Raw genomic sequence first — 20004 nt, forward strand, 5'->3', positions numbered from 1 at the left:
ATTTATATAGTGCCAAATCACAACAACAGTCACTTCATGGTACTTTATATAATATAATGTAAAGACCCTGCAATAATGGAGAGAAAACCCCAACAATTCAACAACCACCTGGTGACAGTGATAAGGAAAAAACAGTCTTTAACAAACAACCTGTGGAAGAGAGTCAGAGATTCATTATAATTAATGATTAAATGCAGAGTGGTGTATAAACACATAGTGTGTGCAGAAAAAACACTACATGCATCATGAGAAAGCCACCAGGAGCCGAGGTTTATTTCCTTACTGTGGTGAGTTCTGAAACATGACTATCACTCTTTCAATAAACTATCCCACTGCAGATTATCAGTTAGGTCTTTAACAACTAATCTTTTTTAAATAATTGAAAAAAGGAAGGCTTGAGATTGGCCTTCAATTAGTTCAAATGATCGCGTGATGACATTTAAAGTAATAGTTTAATTACTGCCCTGAAAAATGACTAGGGCATATAGCCCATTAATAGAGATAGACTGATCATATTTAAGATTGAAGCATTAAGTAGTGGTAAGACTTCTGTGAGCAGTCTTGTAGTAATAGGGTCCAATAGAAATCTTGATGGTTTATTACAAAAGTTGTATTGATCAACAACTACTGATCAACGACCATTGATCAAAGACCAATGATCAATGGCCATGAGTACAATTCAGAGTTGATTCAGAGATGGTCTTTCCCTTTTCACGTAAATGGCTTCCCTTGACTTCCCGCTCAAACCAGCGTTCCTCCCTGTCCAGGATCAAATCAAATCAAATCACTTTTATTGTCACTTCACATTACTGGTACACTGTACATGTGAGTGAAATTCTTGTGTGCAAACTTCACAAGGAACAGTGGTATGCAAAATGCAAGAAACAAGAAACAAAGCAAATTATAAGAATTGAGAATTATAAGAATAATACTAAGCAAGCCTACCGTATACTTACCGTTAGAGATTGACAAGGTACAATGCACATGCTATGGTAAGGGGTAGCCAGGATGACAGGTCAGGGGGAAGACATCATCAGTGCGAAAGGAACTGACTTGAAAGATAGGATGATGGAGTCGGAACAATACTGGAAGAACATATGGGAGAAGGACGCAACTTAAAATACGCTCAGTGGCTAGGGGATCTGAGACAGGGACCAGTAACCATCACAGTGGCAGATATCCAAGACAGGGTCTCCAGTATGAAGAGTTGGACAGCACCAGGGCCTGACATGGTTCACGCTTAGTGAACTACTAGGTATCATACTAGGTATCAACTGAGTTAAACTGAACTGAAGAGCTTCACTCCTCAAAAGCTGTATAAACCAGAATAAAAACATGTCTGAAATTTTTCTTCCTGTTTGCCTATTGTACAAATAATTGAAAAACCAACTGAAAATGTTGAAGTAAAAGGAAAGGAAATCATATGGCTAACTTTATCAGGCTCACAAACGTCTGATTTTCTCGAATCTACATGGACCTATTGAAATGATAAATATTATATTGCATCCGAATCAATGAAAGTTGAAAACAATGAATTTATGGTAATTTATGGGCATGGTAATACAGAGAGGACATTTACAATAATTCAGTAGTGTTTTGCAGGGCCACTCCTCTGGCCCCTCCTTTTGTTCCACATAGAAGAAGCATGATGGTTCTGTTATTCATTTTTGCTGCTTCAAAATGTATAAATAAAGTCTGCATGTTTCACTTAGACTAGGTTACTTGCAATGCCACCCAGTGGTTTATTTTTTACAGACAGCATGTCATTTACACAGAAGTGGCCAGAACAGGGGTGGGCACTTTTCCAACTGTTATTGGTGGCATCTTTCTCTCAGGCAAAAGAACCTGTGTGCATACGAAGAGGGGATCCTGAGAATCCCCAGTTATCTAGGGATGGGGACATTATACTGGGGGGGATGTTCTCTTTTCACAGTAGCTGGAATGACAGAAAGGATACCTACATGCAGAAACCACTGCCACTTCAATGCACGAGGTAAATAACATTATAAAAATAAATTTAAAATAGATAAATGATCTAAGACATAAAACAATTCATCCTTTTATTTCTTGCTTTTATCTTGTTTTTCAATTTTCATATAACTGACTGATTTCAGTATTTTATGTGTTAGTAATCTATTGTCTTTATGTCAACTTTTTCATTTTTTCAATGAAGTTTGAATTTCAGGGAATTTCAGGTCACCCAGGCTATGCTTTTTGCCATTGAGGAGATTAATAACAGTACAGACCTACTGCCAGGAGTCTCTCTGGGCTATAAAATGTATGATACTTGTGGTTCCATTGCCCAAAGCATAAAAGTTGCACTAGCCTTGATGAATGGTAATCAAATTATTTTCACAGCACCTGAGGCCCCTTGTACCAAACCAGCACAAGTGCAGGCTATAATGGGAGAGACTTCTTCCTCTCCTTGCATGGCAATAGCTACCGTAATTGGGCCATTTTATATACCAATGGTGGGTAGAATAGCTAAAAATATTTTTTTTTCTGGAAACACAAATGTGACTCTTTAAAAGTTCTGCTTTCTTTGTATTTTTCCATTTTAGATAACCCTCTTTGCAGGGATATAATGTGCTTAACACAGTGAAAACTGAAATTAAATGTGGATGTGTGCAACATTTTTTTTCTATTTTTAATGGTCAGTGTGACTATAATCTCTCTTTCTTTTCTTTTCTTTTTTTCTTTTTGCTTAGATGAGTCACTTTGCCACATGTGCTTGTCTCAGTGACAAAACCAAGTACCCATCCTTCCTCAGAACAATACCCAGTGACTACTACCAGAGCAGAGCCCTGGTCTATTTAGTAAAGTACTTTGGATGGACTTGGGTTGGAGCTATTCGAACCAATGATGATTATGGAAATAAAGGCATGGCAACATTCACAGAAACTGCACAGCAGCTGGGCATCTGTCTGGAATATTCTGTATCTTTTTTTAGGACAGATCCCTATGAAAAAATTCAAAAGATCATTGACATTATAAAAGCTTCAACCTCCAAGGTGATTGTTGGCTTTCTGTCCCACTTTGATATGGATGTGCTATTACATGAGTTTTCTCTCAACAATCTGACTGGTTATCAGTGGATAGGCAGTGAGTCTTGGATATTTGATTCTCAAACCGCAGAAATGGATATACATCACATACTGGATGGTGCCATTGGTCTTTCCATTCCCAAATCACACGTCACTGGCCTGAAGGAGTTCATGCTGAATGTGAAACTTCTTAATTCATCTAATGATTTGTTTACTGAGTTCTGGGAGGCATTATTTAACTGTAAGTTCAAGGAGTTGAAGTCAACAGCAGAAAATCCGAGAGAGTGTACCGGACATGAAGATCTTACTGGAGTTAAAAACAGTTTCACTGACATGTCACTCATGCCTATCTTTAACAATGTATATAAAGGAGTGTATGCAGTGGCCCATGCCCTTCACAATATCCTCAATTGTAATAAAACATGTGAGAAAAATGTGCAACTAGATCCATTCATGGTGAGGTTACATTTAAACAAAAAGTAGCAGTTGTGCTGTCTGTGTTACAAAATGAGATTCAATAAATTAACAGACTGCCTGTCTTCTTAGATTTTGCAGCGCATTCTAAAAATTTACTTCAAAACAAAAGAAGGAGATGAGGTTTACTTTGATGAGAATGGAGATCCAGCAGCAAAGTATGAAATTATAAACTGGCAGCCAAGAAAAAACGGCATTGTGGAGTTTGTGACAGTTGGCCTTTATGATGCATCACTTTCTCCAGGCAAACAGCTGACTCTGCAAAATAACTCTTTAATCTGGGCAAGAAACTCAAAGCAGGTGAGTGATCAATAAACAATGAGTACAAATAATAAGCTTATTAAGAATAAAGAATTAATTATAACCAGGTGTTATTTTAAAACATTTGAACTTCATGCATATAAATATAAAATATGCATATAAAATTAAGAAATGATTGTAAAGATCATCATACATGCAGTTTATCCATGGTTATTATTGTACATTTATTCATGCAGGTGCCTGTGTCAGTTTGCAGTGAGAAATGTCCCCCAGGAACACGCAAGGTTCTCCAGAAAGGAAGGCCTGTTTGCTGCTATGACTGTATAAGATGTGCAGAGGGAGAGATAAGCAACACTACAGGTGTGGTAATATTTCAATAAAAAAACTTTAATGAACTACAAGCAATATTACTGTTCATGTTCCAGCATATTTTTTCATTCTTTCGCAACATTGAGGAAACCCCTCAGAAATTTTAATAATTTTGCTCTTTTTTTCTATACATAAAGCAAATGAAGAGTGAAACATGGGGCTGTTTCAGCCTACTGTGAATAATATGAGCACACTCCCTGCTTCAAAACCTGCCCTATCTATCATAACTTTCGTTGTTGTTCCAGCACCAGTTGCTTTATACCACAGCATGTAATTTCTTGATGCTGCAGTTTGTTCAGAATTAGTGTCAGTTTTACTGAAAAATGGTCAACGATGTTTGAAGTGACTTATTTACCATTTTTCATATTGACTGTGCAAAAGCATTGTCAACACATTTTTTCTCATCTTCTCATTGTGTAGCTTTAGCAGTAGCCTGACCAATGTAGAGTAATACTGTAGTTAGTGTGCTAGTGAGTATAATATGCTGTAAAGTAGATTCAAACGCATAAATCTAGTAAATCTCCAGAATTCTAACATTGTGTTAACATTAATTTGCAGATTCTGTTACCTGTTTGAGATGTCCCCCTGAATTTTGGTCAAATGAAAGAAGAGACACGTGCATAAAGAAGGAAGCAGTGTTTCTATCATATGAAGAAATTATGGGAGCACTCCTGACTGCTGCATCTTTATTTGGAACATGCATGACTACTGGTGTGGCATTAATATTCTTCAAATACAGGAAAACTCCTATTGTGAGGGCAAACAATTCTGAGCTGAGCTTCCTGCTGCTCTTCTCTTTGACATTATGTTTCCTGTGTTCTCTGACATTCATTGGTCAGCCCTCTGAATGGTCCTGCATGCTGCGACATGTAGCTTTTGGGATCACCTTTGTGCTCTGCATCTCTTGTGTTCTGGGGAAAACAATGGTTGTTTTGATGGCTTTCCGGGCAACGCGTCCAGGTAGTAATGTTCAGAAATGGTTTGGACCTACACAGCAGAGACTCTGTGTTACAAGTTTTACTCTTATACAAGTTATCATATGTATCATTTGGTTAACAGTTTCGCCTCCTTTTCCATTTAAGAATTTTAAGGAATTTAAAGACAAGATCACTTTAGAGTGTGCTCTGGGCACATCTGTGGGCTACTGGGCTGTGCTTGGCTACATTGGACTTTTGTCTGTCTTATGTTTCATTTTTGCTTTTCTGGCTCGAAAACTGCCTGATAATTTCAATGAAGCCAAGTTTATCACCTTTAGCATGTTGATATTCTGTGCAGTGTGGATCACATTTATTCCAGCATATGTCAGCTCTCCGGGGAAGTTCAGTGTTGCTGTAGAAATATTTGCTATTCTTGCCTCCAGCTTTGGACTGCTGATTTGCATTTTTTTTCCAAAGTGTTATATCATCTTACTGAAACCAGAAAAGAACACGAAAAAGAACATGATGGGGAAGGGTCCACGATCGCCATCATGAAAATAAATAAATAAATAATTATTTTGTTTGTGTGTGTGTACGTGCTTCTGTGCTTGGTTTGTTTGTACCAGCAGAGAATGCAAAAATGCAACCATAACACATTGCTCAGACATGCTTGGTCAAAATGACTAAGCAAATATTTTAACCATGTCTGCCTTTAACATGCATGATTTAATTTAAAAAAAGAGACCATATTATGATTGACAAACAGAGAGTTTTGAAGAGAAAAAGTGACAAAAAGTATTCCTTTGTACATGAATTAAAAGAAGATCATGTTGAAATGGAGGCTCGTGTGAGATTGAGCTAATGGTAAATCTGACTGAAGATAATAGCATAAATTGAACAAGACATGAAGTGAGAATATTAATATGTAACTGAACATTCACATGGAATTATTGACTTTTCTTATTAAAGCAGCAAATAGAAAAGAAAAAAAATGTGATGAATTCATATTAACGAAGTAACCTTTGTCCTCATTAAAAGCGGGTGAAAATTCAGAGAGACTGACATTGAGTGATTGTATGTCAGAATCTGTGATTGGATGTCTAGAGAGAGGGAGAGAGAGAGGGGTATGCAAATCAAATTGACAAATGAGTATAAAAGGGGGTACCCAGGAACATTTGGAGCTGTGTCTTCTTCTAGTTCTCGCAATGAGCAGACAACATCATCTGAAGATTCGGTCTGTGGACTCACTAATTTGATTTATAATTTTTGACTTTTTTCTGCTCATTTTTGTTGTGTTAGAGTATACATGCAAGAGGATTTGCATTTCCATTGTTTCCTACTGGACTTGGCTCCTCTCCTAATGGGTTATAGTTACACTGAAGAGATAATATTAATATTAATATTCAATTGATATTATTTGAATCTGCTTTTTCATTGCTCCTGCTAAATTGCTTTAATAAAAATATCCCACATTTAAAAAGTAAATTGCGGACATTTCCTTTTTAACCCACTGTGAAACAGTAATATTAAAAATCTGAGTATTAATCTACATTAGTATAAATACTACAGGTTACTCCAGCCTTTTAAAAGTAACAGACCCCTGGGGCAAACTGTTCAGACCACTAATCAAACTCAGCCATATTCCAAGAGCATTGATCTAGATGAAAGCTGCCGCAACAGGTGTTGCTGGTAAATACTGGGCCTGCAAGGCTACTTTTAGCTCCAGGGTTTTTTTTTTTTATCAGAGTAGGCAGGGTAGAAACCTGGGGGTTAGAGGCAGTTAGTCTGGAGGAAGTCCCTTCACCCATCGGCTCTAAGCTCTGCACAACCTACTGAGTAATACACAGTAGGTTTTAAACAGAGTCAATCCAGACTTCCTGTATTGGGGTGCTGGTTTTACAGGTCGACAATATATTTAAAGAAACTTTTTAGTAGTAGTTACAGGTTTTGTTGATTTCAAAGAACGGAATTTCTTTTCATTCACAAATTGTGACTGATCGTTCAGACCCAAGGTATGACGAGACATACAGAAGGTAGGAGACAATGCCACTTGCAGCTTAATAAAATATCACCATTTTCCTTCTCACCTAATGTTGAATTCTATAAGATTATTTGGGTAACAATGGACAGTTTGAGCTGAGACAATGGAGTTGGTGCAGAAGGTTATGTAGTCAGTGATACACTCATTAAGTCCATTGATGTCCTCACCCTTGGGTTCACAGAGTGTCTCCCAGTCTGTCATCTCAAAAACCGCCCTGTAGTTCTGCTAAAGCCTCTCCCTACCACCTCCTAATACTCCTAGTAGTCACAGGCTCCTTCTTCACCATAAGCACATAGCGGTGGATATGGTGATCATCTGACCTACCCAGTGGGGGGAAGAACTGCATGCATCCTTGACGTTAGCATACAGTAGGTCCAAATTCCTCTCCCTCTTGGTGGGACAAACCACATAGTGTGTAAGTTGGCTGTGTAGCGCCCTAGGGGACATGGTTGAACTCACCAAAGATAGCAATGAAGGCACTCGGGTGCTGAGGCTACGTCCACACTAGCCCGTATAGATTTGAAAATGGCATTTTCATCTGAAAACGCTCCGTGTACACACTATCGTTTTCAGTGGTTTTCACAGAGTTGTGTGTCCACATTGAAACAGCCGAAAACACTTACCTTCCAGTAATGCACATGCATGAAACGCATTTATTCTGCCACTTATTTACTTTCCGGCTCTTTAAAATTTCGCGGCAGAATGCTGAGGAAAAGCACTGAGTTTTTTAAATGGACTAACAATGAGGTGGAGTTGTTGCGAGTAACACATAAGTACAAAGTTGCAAAAGCGAGTGAGAATTAAAGAATCTGAAGAAAAGCTATCAGCAGCATGTACAGACTGATATTAATCTTTAATAGGGCTGTCAAAGTTCGTAGCAAACAAAACAACTCAGAATCAGAATCAGAATCGTGTTTATTGGCCAAGTATATGTGGAGACACATACAAGGAATTTGGTTCCGGTAGATGGTGGCTCTCAAGCACAGCAATGTAAATCACACACACACACACACACACACACACACACACACACACACACACACACACACACACACACGCACACGTGTCTATATATACACATTACACATACATACACATACATACACAAAGCTGTGTAAACCAACTATAAAGAACTTATATACATAAAGTACAGAAATCAAATGAGGTGGAATGAATACTACAGAATGTACATAACGTGCAGTTGCAGTCTGGCAGTGGGAGCAGTGCGACAGGTCAACTGTTTAGAAGGGAGATGGCGAGGGGAAAGAAACTGTTCCTATGTCGGGTGGTCCTGGTCTGCAGGCTACTGTACCGTCTGCCAGAGGGCAGCAGATCAAAAAGTCTGTGTCCAGGGTGTGAGGGGTCTGTCATGATTTTCCCTGCCTGTTTCCTGGTTCTTGAGAGGTACAGATCCTGGATGGAGGGCAGGGGGGCGCCGATGATCCTTTCTGCTGCCCGTACAGTCCGCTGCAGTCTGCTCCTGTCCTGTTTAGTGGCTGCACCATACCAGACTGTGATGGAGGAGCACAGGACAGACTCAATGACCGCAGTGTAGAACTGGATCAGCAGCTCCTGTGGAAGACTGTACTTCCCCAGTTGTCTCAGGAAGTACATCCTCTGCTGGGTCTTTTTGAGGATGGAGTTGATGTTGGTCTCCCACTTCAGGTCCTGGGAGATGGTTGTACCCAGGAACTTGAAGATCTTCACAGTCGACACAGGGCTGTCTGATATGGTGAGGGGGAGCAGAGTTGAGGAATGTCTCCTGAAGTCCACTGTCATCTCTACAGTTTTAAGAGTGTTCAGCTTCAGATTGTGCTGACTGCACCAGAGTACCAGCCGCTCAACTTCCTGCCGGTATGCAGATTCATCACCATCCTGAATGAGGCCAATGACAGTGGTGTCATCTGCAAACTTTAGGAGTTTAACAGCCGAGTTCTTGGAGGTGCAGTCGTTAGTGTAGAGGGAGAACAGTAGTGGTGAGAGGACACATCCTTGAGGGGCGCCAATACTGAGGGACCGAGTTTCAGAGGTGATCTCCCCCAGCCTCACTTGTTGCTTTCTGTCTGTCAGGAAGCTGGTGATCCACTGACAGGTAGCTGGTGACACGCTGAGCTGGGAGAGTTTGGAGGAGAGAAGTTCAGGCACAATGGTGTTAAAAGCCGAACTAAAGTCCACAAACAGGACCCTGGCATAAGTTCCTGGGCGGTCGAGGTGTTGCAGGACAGAGGTGGGACCAAGTCATTGTTTTGCAAGTCTCAAGTAAGTCTCAAGTCTTTATCCTCAAGTCTCAAGTCAAGTCTCAAGTAATGTCAGGCAAGTCAGAGTCGAGTCTCAAGTCACTGGTGTAAAAGTCCGAGCCAAGTCACAAGTCTGAAACTTTGAATTTCAAGTCCTTTCGAGTCTTTAAAAAAAAAGAGACCATACCATTTTTGTGTTTCTTTTTATCGCTGTATAACTGATTTTAATTGAAAGCCTGCGTGCGCTAGTACCGCTTGCCACGAGTTCCCAGAATCCTTTGCGGTTCTACCCGTGAATGACGTCACATTTTCAATCTCTATATAATATGCATGTTAAATTTTATATTTGGGGTAAAATATCAAGTCTTTTCAAGTAAACCGGTTCAAGTCCAATTCAAGTCCCAAGTCATTGGTGTAAAAGTCCAAGTCAAGTCACAAGTCTTAGAACATTTTTTCAAGTCAAGTCTAAAGTCATAAAATTAATGACTCGAGTCTGACTCGAGTCCAAGTCATGTGACTCGAGTCCACACCTCTGTTGCAGGATGTAATGTAGCCCCATGAGGCGGCAAAACACTTAGCAGGGTAGCCAAAAGAATACACACTCACACTGGCATTGGGAATTCCACAGCGTGTTCTTTAATATACCTTCTCTTCATCGACCATATAAGCCCGGTTGAACGGCTGCAGCTTAACAAACATAGCGCAGAGTGTTCGTACAACCCATAACGTTGCAAACAAAGGTGTCTGGAGAGGTAAAACATAACATCCGTCCCTCCTCATGCACTAGCATGCAAGCACATGTCCACACAATCACAGAGAGAGTCAGTGGCGCATATAGATGACAACATTAACCCTCGACTTGGGTTGTCTTAAAGAGACAACACACCATTGTGACTGTTACAACACTGCGACGTGAAAGCACCGTTTCCAATTGTATGCGTTATCCAGAGCGTTTTCAACACGTTGCGTTTTCCATGAGCGAAAATGCCATCTCAGTCTGGACGAGAGGCCAAAACGGAGAGAAAATGATTAGTGTGGACATAGCCTGAGTCTGTAATCGGGCTATAGCAGAGTGGATAATCTCACATACAGCTGTGGGTTTAGCAGAGGGAGAAACATAAAGAGCCACCAAGATTACTGGGTAAATTCCCTGGACAATTAATATGGCCTGAGTCCAACAGTGCACACTTCAGTTTCCGGGCAACAAATCCGCTCTTTGATTTTTATTTGAGCAGGGTTACACCACCTATTGTTAACAACAATGACAAGCCCCTCTTCGTTCTGCTTACTGCTCACAGTGCTGTCCAGTTGGCCTGAACAGTGTGGAAGCCTTTCATAGATGCACTGTCATTGGGTGCATCCATGATTCAGTGAAGCCTATCAAGCTTCGATCGTGGCTCAAGACTTGGGAGTTTGTCTTGAATCGGAAGGTTGCCGGTTCGAGCCCCAGCTTGGACAGTCTTGGTCGTTGTGTCCTTGGGCAAGACACTTGACCCGTTGCCTACTGGTGGTGGTCAGAGGGCCTGATGGTGCCAGTGTCCAGCAGCCTCTGTCAGTGCGCCCCAGGGTGGCTGTGGCTACTATATAGCTTGCCATCACCAGTGTGTGAATGGGTGGGTGACTGGATGTGTAAAGCGCTTTGGGGTCCTTAGGGACTAGTAAAGCGCTATACAAATACAGGCCATTTACCATTTACACAGAAATTCAAGCCTGGAACTTATAGCTCATCAAGGTCTTCAAGTCTTTAAGACATTACTACAGTTTAACTAACTGGCGTGTGTCATCTTGCCCCATAGTTAGACAGAGCTAGGTATCATCTGCATAGCAATGCCTTAAAATGATACTGTCCAATGGAAGCATGCATAATATAAATAGAATTTTTCATAGCATGAAATCCTGTGGAACTCCATAATTTACTTCACAGTGTAAAGAAGTCACCCCATTTATAAAAACAAACTGGAGTCTATTAGATAGACATGATTCCAACCACTGCCATGCTGTACATTTAATTCCTATGGCATACTCTAATCTTTGTAATAAATACCGTGATCAACAGCATCGAGCGCTAAACTGATATCTAGCAAGACATGCCCTAAATCCACAGTGGCGGGGCGTTGTCTTTGCCCTGCTGCAAAGGAGGGGTGGCGCAGTGAGTGCACAGGGCAGCACGGAGGTGGGGAGGGAACAGGTGTGCAGAACTGTTTAATGAGGGAGACCTGTCTTATGTCTTTGGCACTGAGAAGGAGCTGACACACGGGGAGTGACGGAGTGGCTGCGTCCAAGGCTGATCCCGGAAACCGCAGGAGGAAAAGACACTGTATTTTGAATAAAGCACAGTTACAAGCACAACCCAGACGTGTGTGTATGTGGGTCCTGTGTCACAAGTGGTGTCGAAACCCAGGTGTACGCCGTGATGTCTACATCACAATAAAATGTAATGACTACAAAATAAAATGTAGTCAGGAGCCACCAAACTCTGTCCAGCATTATGAAAACGTGCCAAAGCAATGCGCTGCACAGTGGTGGAAATGTCACAGTACTGGTCCACATAACATGGGTTCTTCCCTCCCAGAATCAAGGTGACGGGTGTGAGTGTGCTCAAGAAACTACCTGGTACCAGACCCACCTGGCCTTTTTGACGGCCACGTCTGGCCCATGTACCTGAAACATAAGAACATGTGCTTGAGCACATTGTTTCCACATTTCTCTTATTTCATGAACAAAGTCTTGTTTAGCATTACCACATGTACCAATAATTTAATGTTTAAATGATCAGAATTGTTTTAAATACAATGTAGCTGCCATCACCAGTGTGTGAATGCGAGTGTGAATGGGTGGGTGACTGGATATGTAAAGCGCTTTGGGGTCCTTAGGGACTAGTAAAGCGCTATACAAATACAGGCCATTTACCATTTACACAGAAATTCAAGCCTGGAACTTATAGCTCATCAAGGTCTTCAAGTCTTTAAGACATTACTACAGTTTAACTAACTGGCGTGTGTCATCTTGCCCCATAGTTAGACAGAGCTAGGTATCATCTGCATAGCAATGCCTTAAAATGATACTGTCCAATGGAAGCATGCATAATATAAATAGAATTTTTCATAGCATGAAATCCTGTGGAACTCCATAATTTACTTCACAGTGTAAAGAAGTCACCCCATTTATAAAAACAAACTGGAGTCTATTAGATAGACATGATTCCAACCACTGCCATGCTGTACATTTAATTCCTATGGCATACTCTAATCTTTGTAATAAATACCGTGATCAACAGCATCGAGCGCTAAACTGATATCTAGCAAGACATGCCCTAAATCCACAGTGGCGGGGCGTTGTCTTTGCCCTGCTGCAAAGGAGGGGTGGCGCAGTGAGTGCACAGGGCAGCACGGAGGTGGGGAGGGAACAGGTGTGCAGAACTGTTTAATGAGGGAGACCTGTCTTATGTCTTTGGCACTGAGAAGGAGCTGACACACGGGGAGTGACGGAGTGGCTGCGTCCAAGGCTGATCCCGGAAACCGCAGGAGGAAAAGACACTGTATTTTGAATAAAGCACAGTTACAAGCACAACCCAGACGTGTGTGTATGTGGGTCCTGTGTCACAAGTGGTGTCGAAACCCAGGTGTACGCCGTGATGTCTACATCACAATAAAATGTACTGACTACAAAATAAAATGTAGTCAGGAGCCACCAAACTCTGTCCAGCATTATGAAAACGTGCCAAAGCAATGCGCTGCACAGTGGTGGAAATGTCACAGTACTGGTCCACATAACATGGGTTCTTCCCTCCCAGAATCAAGGTGACGGGTGTGAGTGTGCTCAAGAAACTACCTGGTACCAGACCCACCTGGCCTTTTTGACGGCCACGTCTGGCCCATGTACCTGAAACATAAGAACATGTGCTTGAGCACATTGTTTCCACATTTCTCTTATTTCATGAACAAAGTCTTGTTTAGCATTACCACATGTACCAATAATTTAATGTTTAAATGATCAGAATTGTTTTAAATACAATGTAGCTGCCATCACCAGTGTGTGAATGCGAGTGTGAATGGGTGGGTGACTGGATATGTAAAGCGCTTTGGGGTCCTTAGGGACTAGTAAAGCGCTATATAAATACAGGCCATTTACCATTTACCATGTCGGACCCCTGCCAGGTCAGCCCGCCGCCCAGCCTGCCGCCCAGCCTGCCGCCCAGCCACCTGTCCAGCCATTGCAGATTCTGGGGCAGATAATGCAGGATCTGGCTGCTATGTCTGCTCGGCAGGCGGCGGTCCAGGACCAGCAGCTGTCTTTGCTTCGCCAGCAAGCGGTACAGTAGACGGCGGCGCTGCAACAGTCGCTGGGAGGTCCGGCTGCGCCGCCTCAGCCTCCCCCACTGTTGGTGATGCTGGACCGGATGGGTGATGGGGAGGATCCGCTGACATTCATTGAGACATTCCAGGCCACGGTGCTTGCCTGCCGGTGGCCTGAGGAGGAGTGGGCTCCCAGGCTGCTGCCGCTGCTGCCAGGGGAGGCACAGATGGCGGCCCTCAGCCTGCCCCCTGCGTCCCCGAGCGTCTTCGTCAATGTCTGCAGGGCAGTGCTAGATCGGCTCGGGCTTACCCCGGAGGACCACCGGAGGCGGTTTCAAGCAAGCTGGATGTCAGCGGGGGAGCAGCCATTCACTTGGGCTCGTCAGCTGGAGGAGGCGGCGGCGAGATGGCTGCGACCAGGGCCGACGGAGGAGGAGACGTGTCTGCTGAACCTGGTGGTGTCTTTAGTTAAGACAGCTGGGTTATGTGATGGCTTTTAAAGTAATGGTTTAATCACTGCCCCCCAAAATGCCTGTGGTATATAACCCATTAATGGAGATAGACTGATTATATTTAAGACTGGAACATTAACAAGTGGTAGGACTTCTTTGAGCAGTCTTGTAGGAATAAGGTCTGAAAAATTTTGATGGTTTGGAGAAGGTGATTTCTCAAGTTAACCCAGAGAGATCAATTGCAGAGAAAGAGTATAAATAAATATCAACTGAACTGAATAGAACTGAATAGCTTCACTCCTCAAAAACTGTAGATGGCTGTTTTTCCTCACTGTACACAAACTGAAACCAGAATATAAACATGTCAGATTTTTTTTTCTTCCTGTTTGCTCGTTGTGCAAATATTGGAAAAACTGATTGAAAATACAACAGTGAAAGAAAGGAGATCATATGGTTTCATTTATCAAATTAAAACATTTCCAAATATAATCTTAAAAGATAATAAAGGTTTTCTTGAATCTTCATGGACCTATTGAAACTATAAATGTTATATTGCATCTGATTCAATCAATAATGATATTGTATAGTAGTGTAGTGTTTTGCAGGGCCACTCCTCTGGCCCCTCCTTTTCCTTCCACATAGAAGAAGCATGATGGTTCTGTTATTCATTTTTGCTGCTTCAAAATGTATAAATAAAGTCTGCATGTTTCACTTAGACTAGGTTACTTGCAATGCCACCCAGTGGTTCAGTTTTTACAGACAGCATGTCATTTACTCAGAAGTGGCCAGAATTGGGGTGGGCACTTTTCCGACTGTTAATGGTGGCATCTTTCTCTCAGGCTAAAGAATCTGTGTGCATGCAAAGAGGGGACCCTGAGAACCCCCAGTTATCTAGGGATGGGGACATTATACTGGGGGGGATGTTCTCTTTTCACAGTAGCTGGAATGACAGAAAGGATACCTACATGCAGAAACCACTGCCACTTCAATGCACGAGGTAAATAACATTATAAAAATAAATTTAGAAAGGATGAATGATCTAAGATGAAAAAAACCCCAAACATTTTTTTCTTGTTTCTTGTTTTTTTCCTATTAATATAACTGACTGATTTCAGTATCTTATGTGTTAGTAATCTATTGTCAACTTTTTCACTGTTTGAATGAAGTTTGAATTCCAGAGAATTCCGGGTCGCCCAGGCTATGCTTTTTGCCATTGAGGAGATTAATAACAGTACAGACCTACTGCCAGGAGTCTCTCTGGGCTATAAAATGTATGATACTTGTGGTTCCATTCCCCAAAGCATAAAAGTTGCACTAGCCTTGATGAATGGTAATCAAATTATTTTCACAGCACCTGAGGCCCCTTGTACCAAACCAGCACAAGTGCAGGCTATAATTGGAGAGACGTCTTCCTCTCCTTGCATGGCAATAGCTACCGTAATTGGGCCATTTTATATACCAATGGTGGGTAGAATAGCTAAAAATATTTTTTTCTGGAAACACAAATGTGACTCATTTTAGATAGGCCTCTTTGTGGGGATATAATGTGCTTAACACAGTGAAAACTGAAATTAAATGTGGATGTGTGCAAAAAATGTTTTTCATTTTTAATGGTCAATGTGACTATTGTCATTATTATTCCTTGTAACATCTTTAATTTTATCTCGTTCTTTGTCTTTTTCATGGCCTTTCCCCCCCCTCTTAGATCAGCCATTTGGCCACATGTGCTTGTCTCAGTGACAAAACCAAGTACCCATCCTTCCTCAGAACAATACCCAGTGACTACTACCAGAGCAGAGCCCTGGTCTATTTAGTAAAGTACTTTGGATGGACTTGGGTTGGAGCTATTCGAACCAATGATGATTATGGAAATAAAGGCATGGCAACATTCACAGAAACTGCACAGCAGCTGGGCATCTGTCTGGAATATTCTGTATCTTTTTTTAGGACAGATCCCTATGAAAAAATTCAAAAGATCATTGACATTATAAAAGCTTCAACCTCCAAGGTGATTGTTGGCTTTCTGTCCCACTTTGATATGGATGTGCTATTACATGAGTTTTCTCTCAACAATCTGACTGGTTATCAGTGGGTAGGTAGTGAGTCTTGGATATTTGATTCTCAAACCGCAAAAATGGATATACATCACATACTGGATGGTGCCATTGGTCTTTACATTCCCAAATCACACGTCACTGGCCTGAAGGAGTTCATGCTGAATGTGAAACTTCTTAATTCATCTAATAATGATTTGTTTACTGAGTTCTGGGAGGCATTATTTAACTGTAAGTTCAAGGAGTTGAAGTCAACAGCAGAAAATCCAAGAGAGTGTACCGGACATGAAGATCTTACTGGAGTTCAAAATAGCTTCACTGACATGTCTCTCATGCCTATGTTTAACAATGTATATAAAGGAGTGTATGCAGTGGCCCATGCCCTTCACAATATCCTCAATTGTAATAAAACATGTGAGAAAAATGTGCAGCTAGATCCATTCATGGTGAGCCTAAAAATCTAAAATTTTATTGTTCAAATCGAGTTACAAGAAGAATTGTTTAAATTTGAAGACAACATATGTTGATAATGTCATTAAGCCAGCAGATCTATTAAATATCCGTCAGTGTATTAACTGCCTTATTACATATGTTTTTAGATTTTGCAGCGCATTCTAAAAATTTACTTCAAAACAAAAGAAGGAGATGAGGTTTACTTTGATGAGAATGGAGATCCAGCAGCAAAGTATGAAATTATAAACTGGCAGCCAAGAAAAAACGGCATTGTGGAGTTTGTGACAGTTGGCCTTTATGATGCATCACTTTCTCCAGGCAAACAGCTGACTCTGCAAAATAACTCTTTAATCTGGGCAAGAAACTCAAAGCAGGTGAGTGATCAATAAACAATGAGTACAAATAATAAGCTTATTAAGAATAAAGAATTAATTATAACCAGGTGTTATTTTAAAACATTTGAACTTCATGCATATAAATATAAAATATGCATATAAAATTAAGAAATGATTGTAAAGATCATCATACATGCAGTTTATCCATGGTTATTATTGTACATTTATTCATGCAGGTGCCTGTGTCAGTTTGCAGTGAGAAATGTCCCCCAGGAACACGCAAGGTTCTCCAGAAAGGAAGGCCTGTTTGCTGCTATGACTGTATAAGATGTGCAGAGGGAGAGATAAGCAACACTACAGGTGTGGTAATATTTCAATAAAAAACTTTAATGAACTACAAGCAATATAACTGTTCATGTTCCAGCATATTTTTTCATTCTTTTGCAACATTGAGGAAACCCCTCAGAAATTTTAATAATTTTGCTCTTTTTTTCTATACATAAAGCAAATGAAGAGTGAAATATGGGTCTGTTTCAGCCTACTGTGAATAATATGAGCACACTCCCTGCTTCAAAACCTGCCCTATCTATCATAACTTTCGCTGTTGTTCCAGCACCAGTTGCTTTATACCACAGCATGTAATTTCTTGATGCTGCAGTTTGTTCAGAAACAGTGTCAGTTTTACTGAAAAATGGTCAACGATGTTTGAAGTGACTTATTTACCATTTTTCATATTGACTGTGCAAAAGCATTGTCAACGCATTTTTTCTCATCTTCTCATTGTGTAGCTTTAGCAGTAGCCTGACCAATGTAGAGTAATAGTTAGTGTGCTAGTGAGTATAATATGCTGTAAAGTAGATTCAAACGCATAAATCTAGTAAATCTCCAGAATTCTAACATTGTGTTAACATTAATTTGCAGATTCTGTTACCTGTTTGAGATGTCCCCCTGAATTTTGGTCAAATGAAAGAAGAGACACGTGCATAAAGAAGGAAGCAGTGTTTCTATCATATGAAGAAATTATGGGAGCACTCCTGACTGCTGCATCTTTATTTGGAACATGCATGACTACTGGTGTGGCATTAATATTCTTCAAATACAGGAAAACTCCTATTGTGAGGGCAAACAATTCTGAGCTGAGCTTCCTGCTGCTCTTCTCTTTGACATTGTGTTTCCTGTGTTCTCTGACATTCATTGGTCAGCCCTCTGAATGGTCCTGCATGCTGCGACATGTAGCTTTTGGGATCACCTTTGTGCTCTGCATCTCTTGTGTTCTGGGGAAAACAATGGTTGTTTTGATGGCTTTCCGGGCAACGCGTCCAGGTAGTAATGTTCAGAAATGGTTTGGACCTACACAGCAGAGACTCTGTGTTACAAGTTTTACTCTTATACAACTTATCATGTGTATAATTTGGTTAACAGTTTCGCCTCCTTTTCCATTTAAAAACTTTAAGGAATTTAAAGATAAGATCACCTTAGAGTGTGCTCTGGGCACATCTGTGGGCTACTGGGCTGTGCTTGGCTACATTGGACTTTTGTCTGTCTTATGTTTTATTTTTGCTTTTCTGGCTCGAAAACTGCCTGATAATTTCAATGAAGCCAAGTTTATCACCTTTAGCATGCTGATATTTTGTGCAGTGTGGATCACATTTATTCCAGCATATGTCAGCTCTCCGGGGAAGTTCAGTGTTGCTGTAGAAATATTTGCTATTCTTGCCTCCAGCTTTGGACTGCTGATTTGCATTTTTTTTCCAAAGTGTTATATCATCTTACTGAAACCAGAAAGGAACACAAAAAAGAACATGATGGGGAAGGGTGCTCCACGACCACCATCATGAAAATAAATAAGTTATTTAATTAAAATATTAAGTTTGTGTGTGTGCTTCTGTGCTGTTTTTTTTTTTTTTTTGTACCAGCAGAGAATGCAAACATAGCACACTGCTCAGATCTTGTCTGAGGTGTTTAGCGTGTGGTCAGAATGACTAAGCAAACATTCAGACAATGCCTGACTTTAACATTTATGATTCAATAAAATAAATTTTTTTTTGAGTATATTATGATTGACACACACTTAATTCATAGTGCACAGTTCTCACTACTGTTGGGTTCAATCTTATGAGAGAAGACAGCTCAGCAATCTGTACGAATAAAGAGCACCCAGGTAGTAAACACTTTTATTATGAGATAGAAAAACAAAATGTTAATTTGATTGGCCAAAATTTTTCGGGGGAGGTTGTGGTCGTGGACTTGTTTCCCATTATTTGCCTTGGGTCCATTCCATGGATCACCATACACCCTGGTATGGATATCTCCTTCTGCAATGAGAAGAACAGATAAAAAACCACCGACTGTCTAAACAGAAAACTTATTCCTTGTGGTATTTTTTAAGCAGTCTGGTTTTGGATGGGCGTGACATTATCTTTTCAACACTCTATTCTACAACACCGATTTGTGTAATAAAAGATAAGATATAAATGTGTTATTTTAGATAAAATATAAGTGCGTGATAAAAATTATGAGGTAATTGTAATATGTAAGACAATGGGGCACACATATTAAAAATTTGTTTAAAAAAATTAAAACAAATCTCTACTTTCACACCTTTTAACATGTAAATCCATAATCCATCTTAAAGCCTCATGTCCTTTCTTGGTATCAATGTGATATTGGACCAGAGTGGTCTTCCTCTCTTAAACCTGTTTCAGAAGTCCCCAGAAGGTGAGAAAAATTTGTCACTCTTCTAATAAAAGTTAATGGACCTTACAGGCCATCATCCTTTCCCATCAGGAGAGTGCAAAATGAGGTCCTCTGGACAAGCCTGATGACCTGAATGTTGGAGGGAAAAAGAACAAAAAACCGAAGTTTCCTCTCTCAGTACCTTCCTTCTGGCTTCCTTGACTGTCGTCTTCACTTTTCAGGTCCTCTGCCATACTCTAACAATGGCATCTGAAGCTATGTTTTTAGGAATGAGAGTGCAGCACACAATACCAAACACGCCAAGAGCGGAGAGGGGAAGTCTAAGGACTTCCTGTTCTATACCACCCTCACTGACTTGAAAACAAATTTTTCAAA

At 40.7% G+C, this 20004-nt stretch overlaps 2 protein-coding genes across 2 annotated transcripts; both read left to right on the plus strand.

Annotated features, from left to right (window-relative positions):
- The first annotated feature begins 1645 nt into the window (after window positions 1–1645).
- Window positions 1646–5620, plus strand: LOC101470876 (extracellular calcium-sensing receptor-like). The gene is made up of 7 exons (XM_024804935.2): window positions 1646–1669; window positions 1809–1993; window positions 2174–2471; window positions 2709–3500; window positions 3591–3818; window positions 4016–4139; window positions 4707–5620. Exons 1-7 carry the CDS (start codon window positions 1646–1648, stop codon window positions 5618–5620), a joined length of 2565 nt encoding a protein of 854 aa, XP_024660703.2.
- A 9007-nt stretch (window positions 5621–14627) lies between these two features.
- On the plus strand, window positions 14628–18770 carry LOC112435907 (extracellular calcium-sensing receptor-like). Its single transcript, XM_024804936.2, has 7 exons — window positions 14628–14667; window positions 14919–15087; window positions 15257–15554; window positions 15796–16590; window positions 16744–16971; window positions 17169–17292; window positions 17854–18770. The coding sequence occupies exons 1-7, from the start codon at window positions 14664–14666 to the stop codon at window positions 18768–18770; spliced, it is 2535 nt and encodes an 844-aa protein (XP_024660704.2). The 5' UTR covers window positions 14628–14663.
- The last annotated feature ends 1234 nt before the right edge of the window (window positions 18771–20004 follow it).

The sequence above is a fragment of the Maylandia zebra genome, linkage group LG14, assembly GCF_041146795.1.
Source record: "Maylandia zebra isolate NMK-2024a linkage group LG14, Mzebra_GT3a, whole genome shotgun sequence".
Taxonomy (NCBI): Eukaryota; Metazoa; Chordata; class Actinopteri; order Cichliformes; family Cichlidae; genus Maylandia; species Maylandia zebra.

Bases quoted from the DNA above. Each gene is read 5' to 3' on its own strand.
- LOC101470876 (XM_024804935.2), top strand. From the start codon at position 1,646: ATGATGGTTCTGTTATTCATTTTT. The intron at 1,670-1,808 runs GCTGCTTCAAAA...GCACTTTTCCAA, and splicing joins TGGTTCTGTTATTCATTTTT to CTGTTATTGGTGGCATCTTT. The intron at 1,994-2,173 runs GTAAATAACATT...TTTTCAATGAAG, and splicing joins CTGCCACTTCAATGCACGAG to TTTGAATTTCAGGGAATTTC.
- LOC112435907 (XM_024804936.2), top strand. The intron at 15,088-15,256 runs GTAAATAACATT...GTTTGAATGAAG, and splicing joins CTGCCACTTCAATGCACGAG to TTTGAATTCCAGAGAATTCC. The intron at 15,555-15,795 runs GTGGGTAGAATA...CCCCCCTCTTAG, and splicing joins GGCCATTTTATATACCAATG to ATCAGCCATTTGGCCACATG.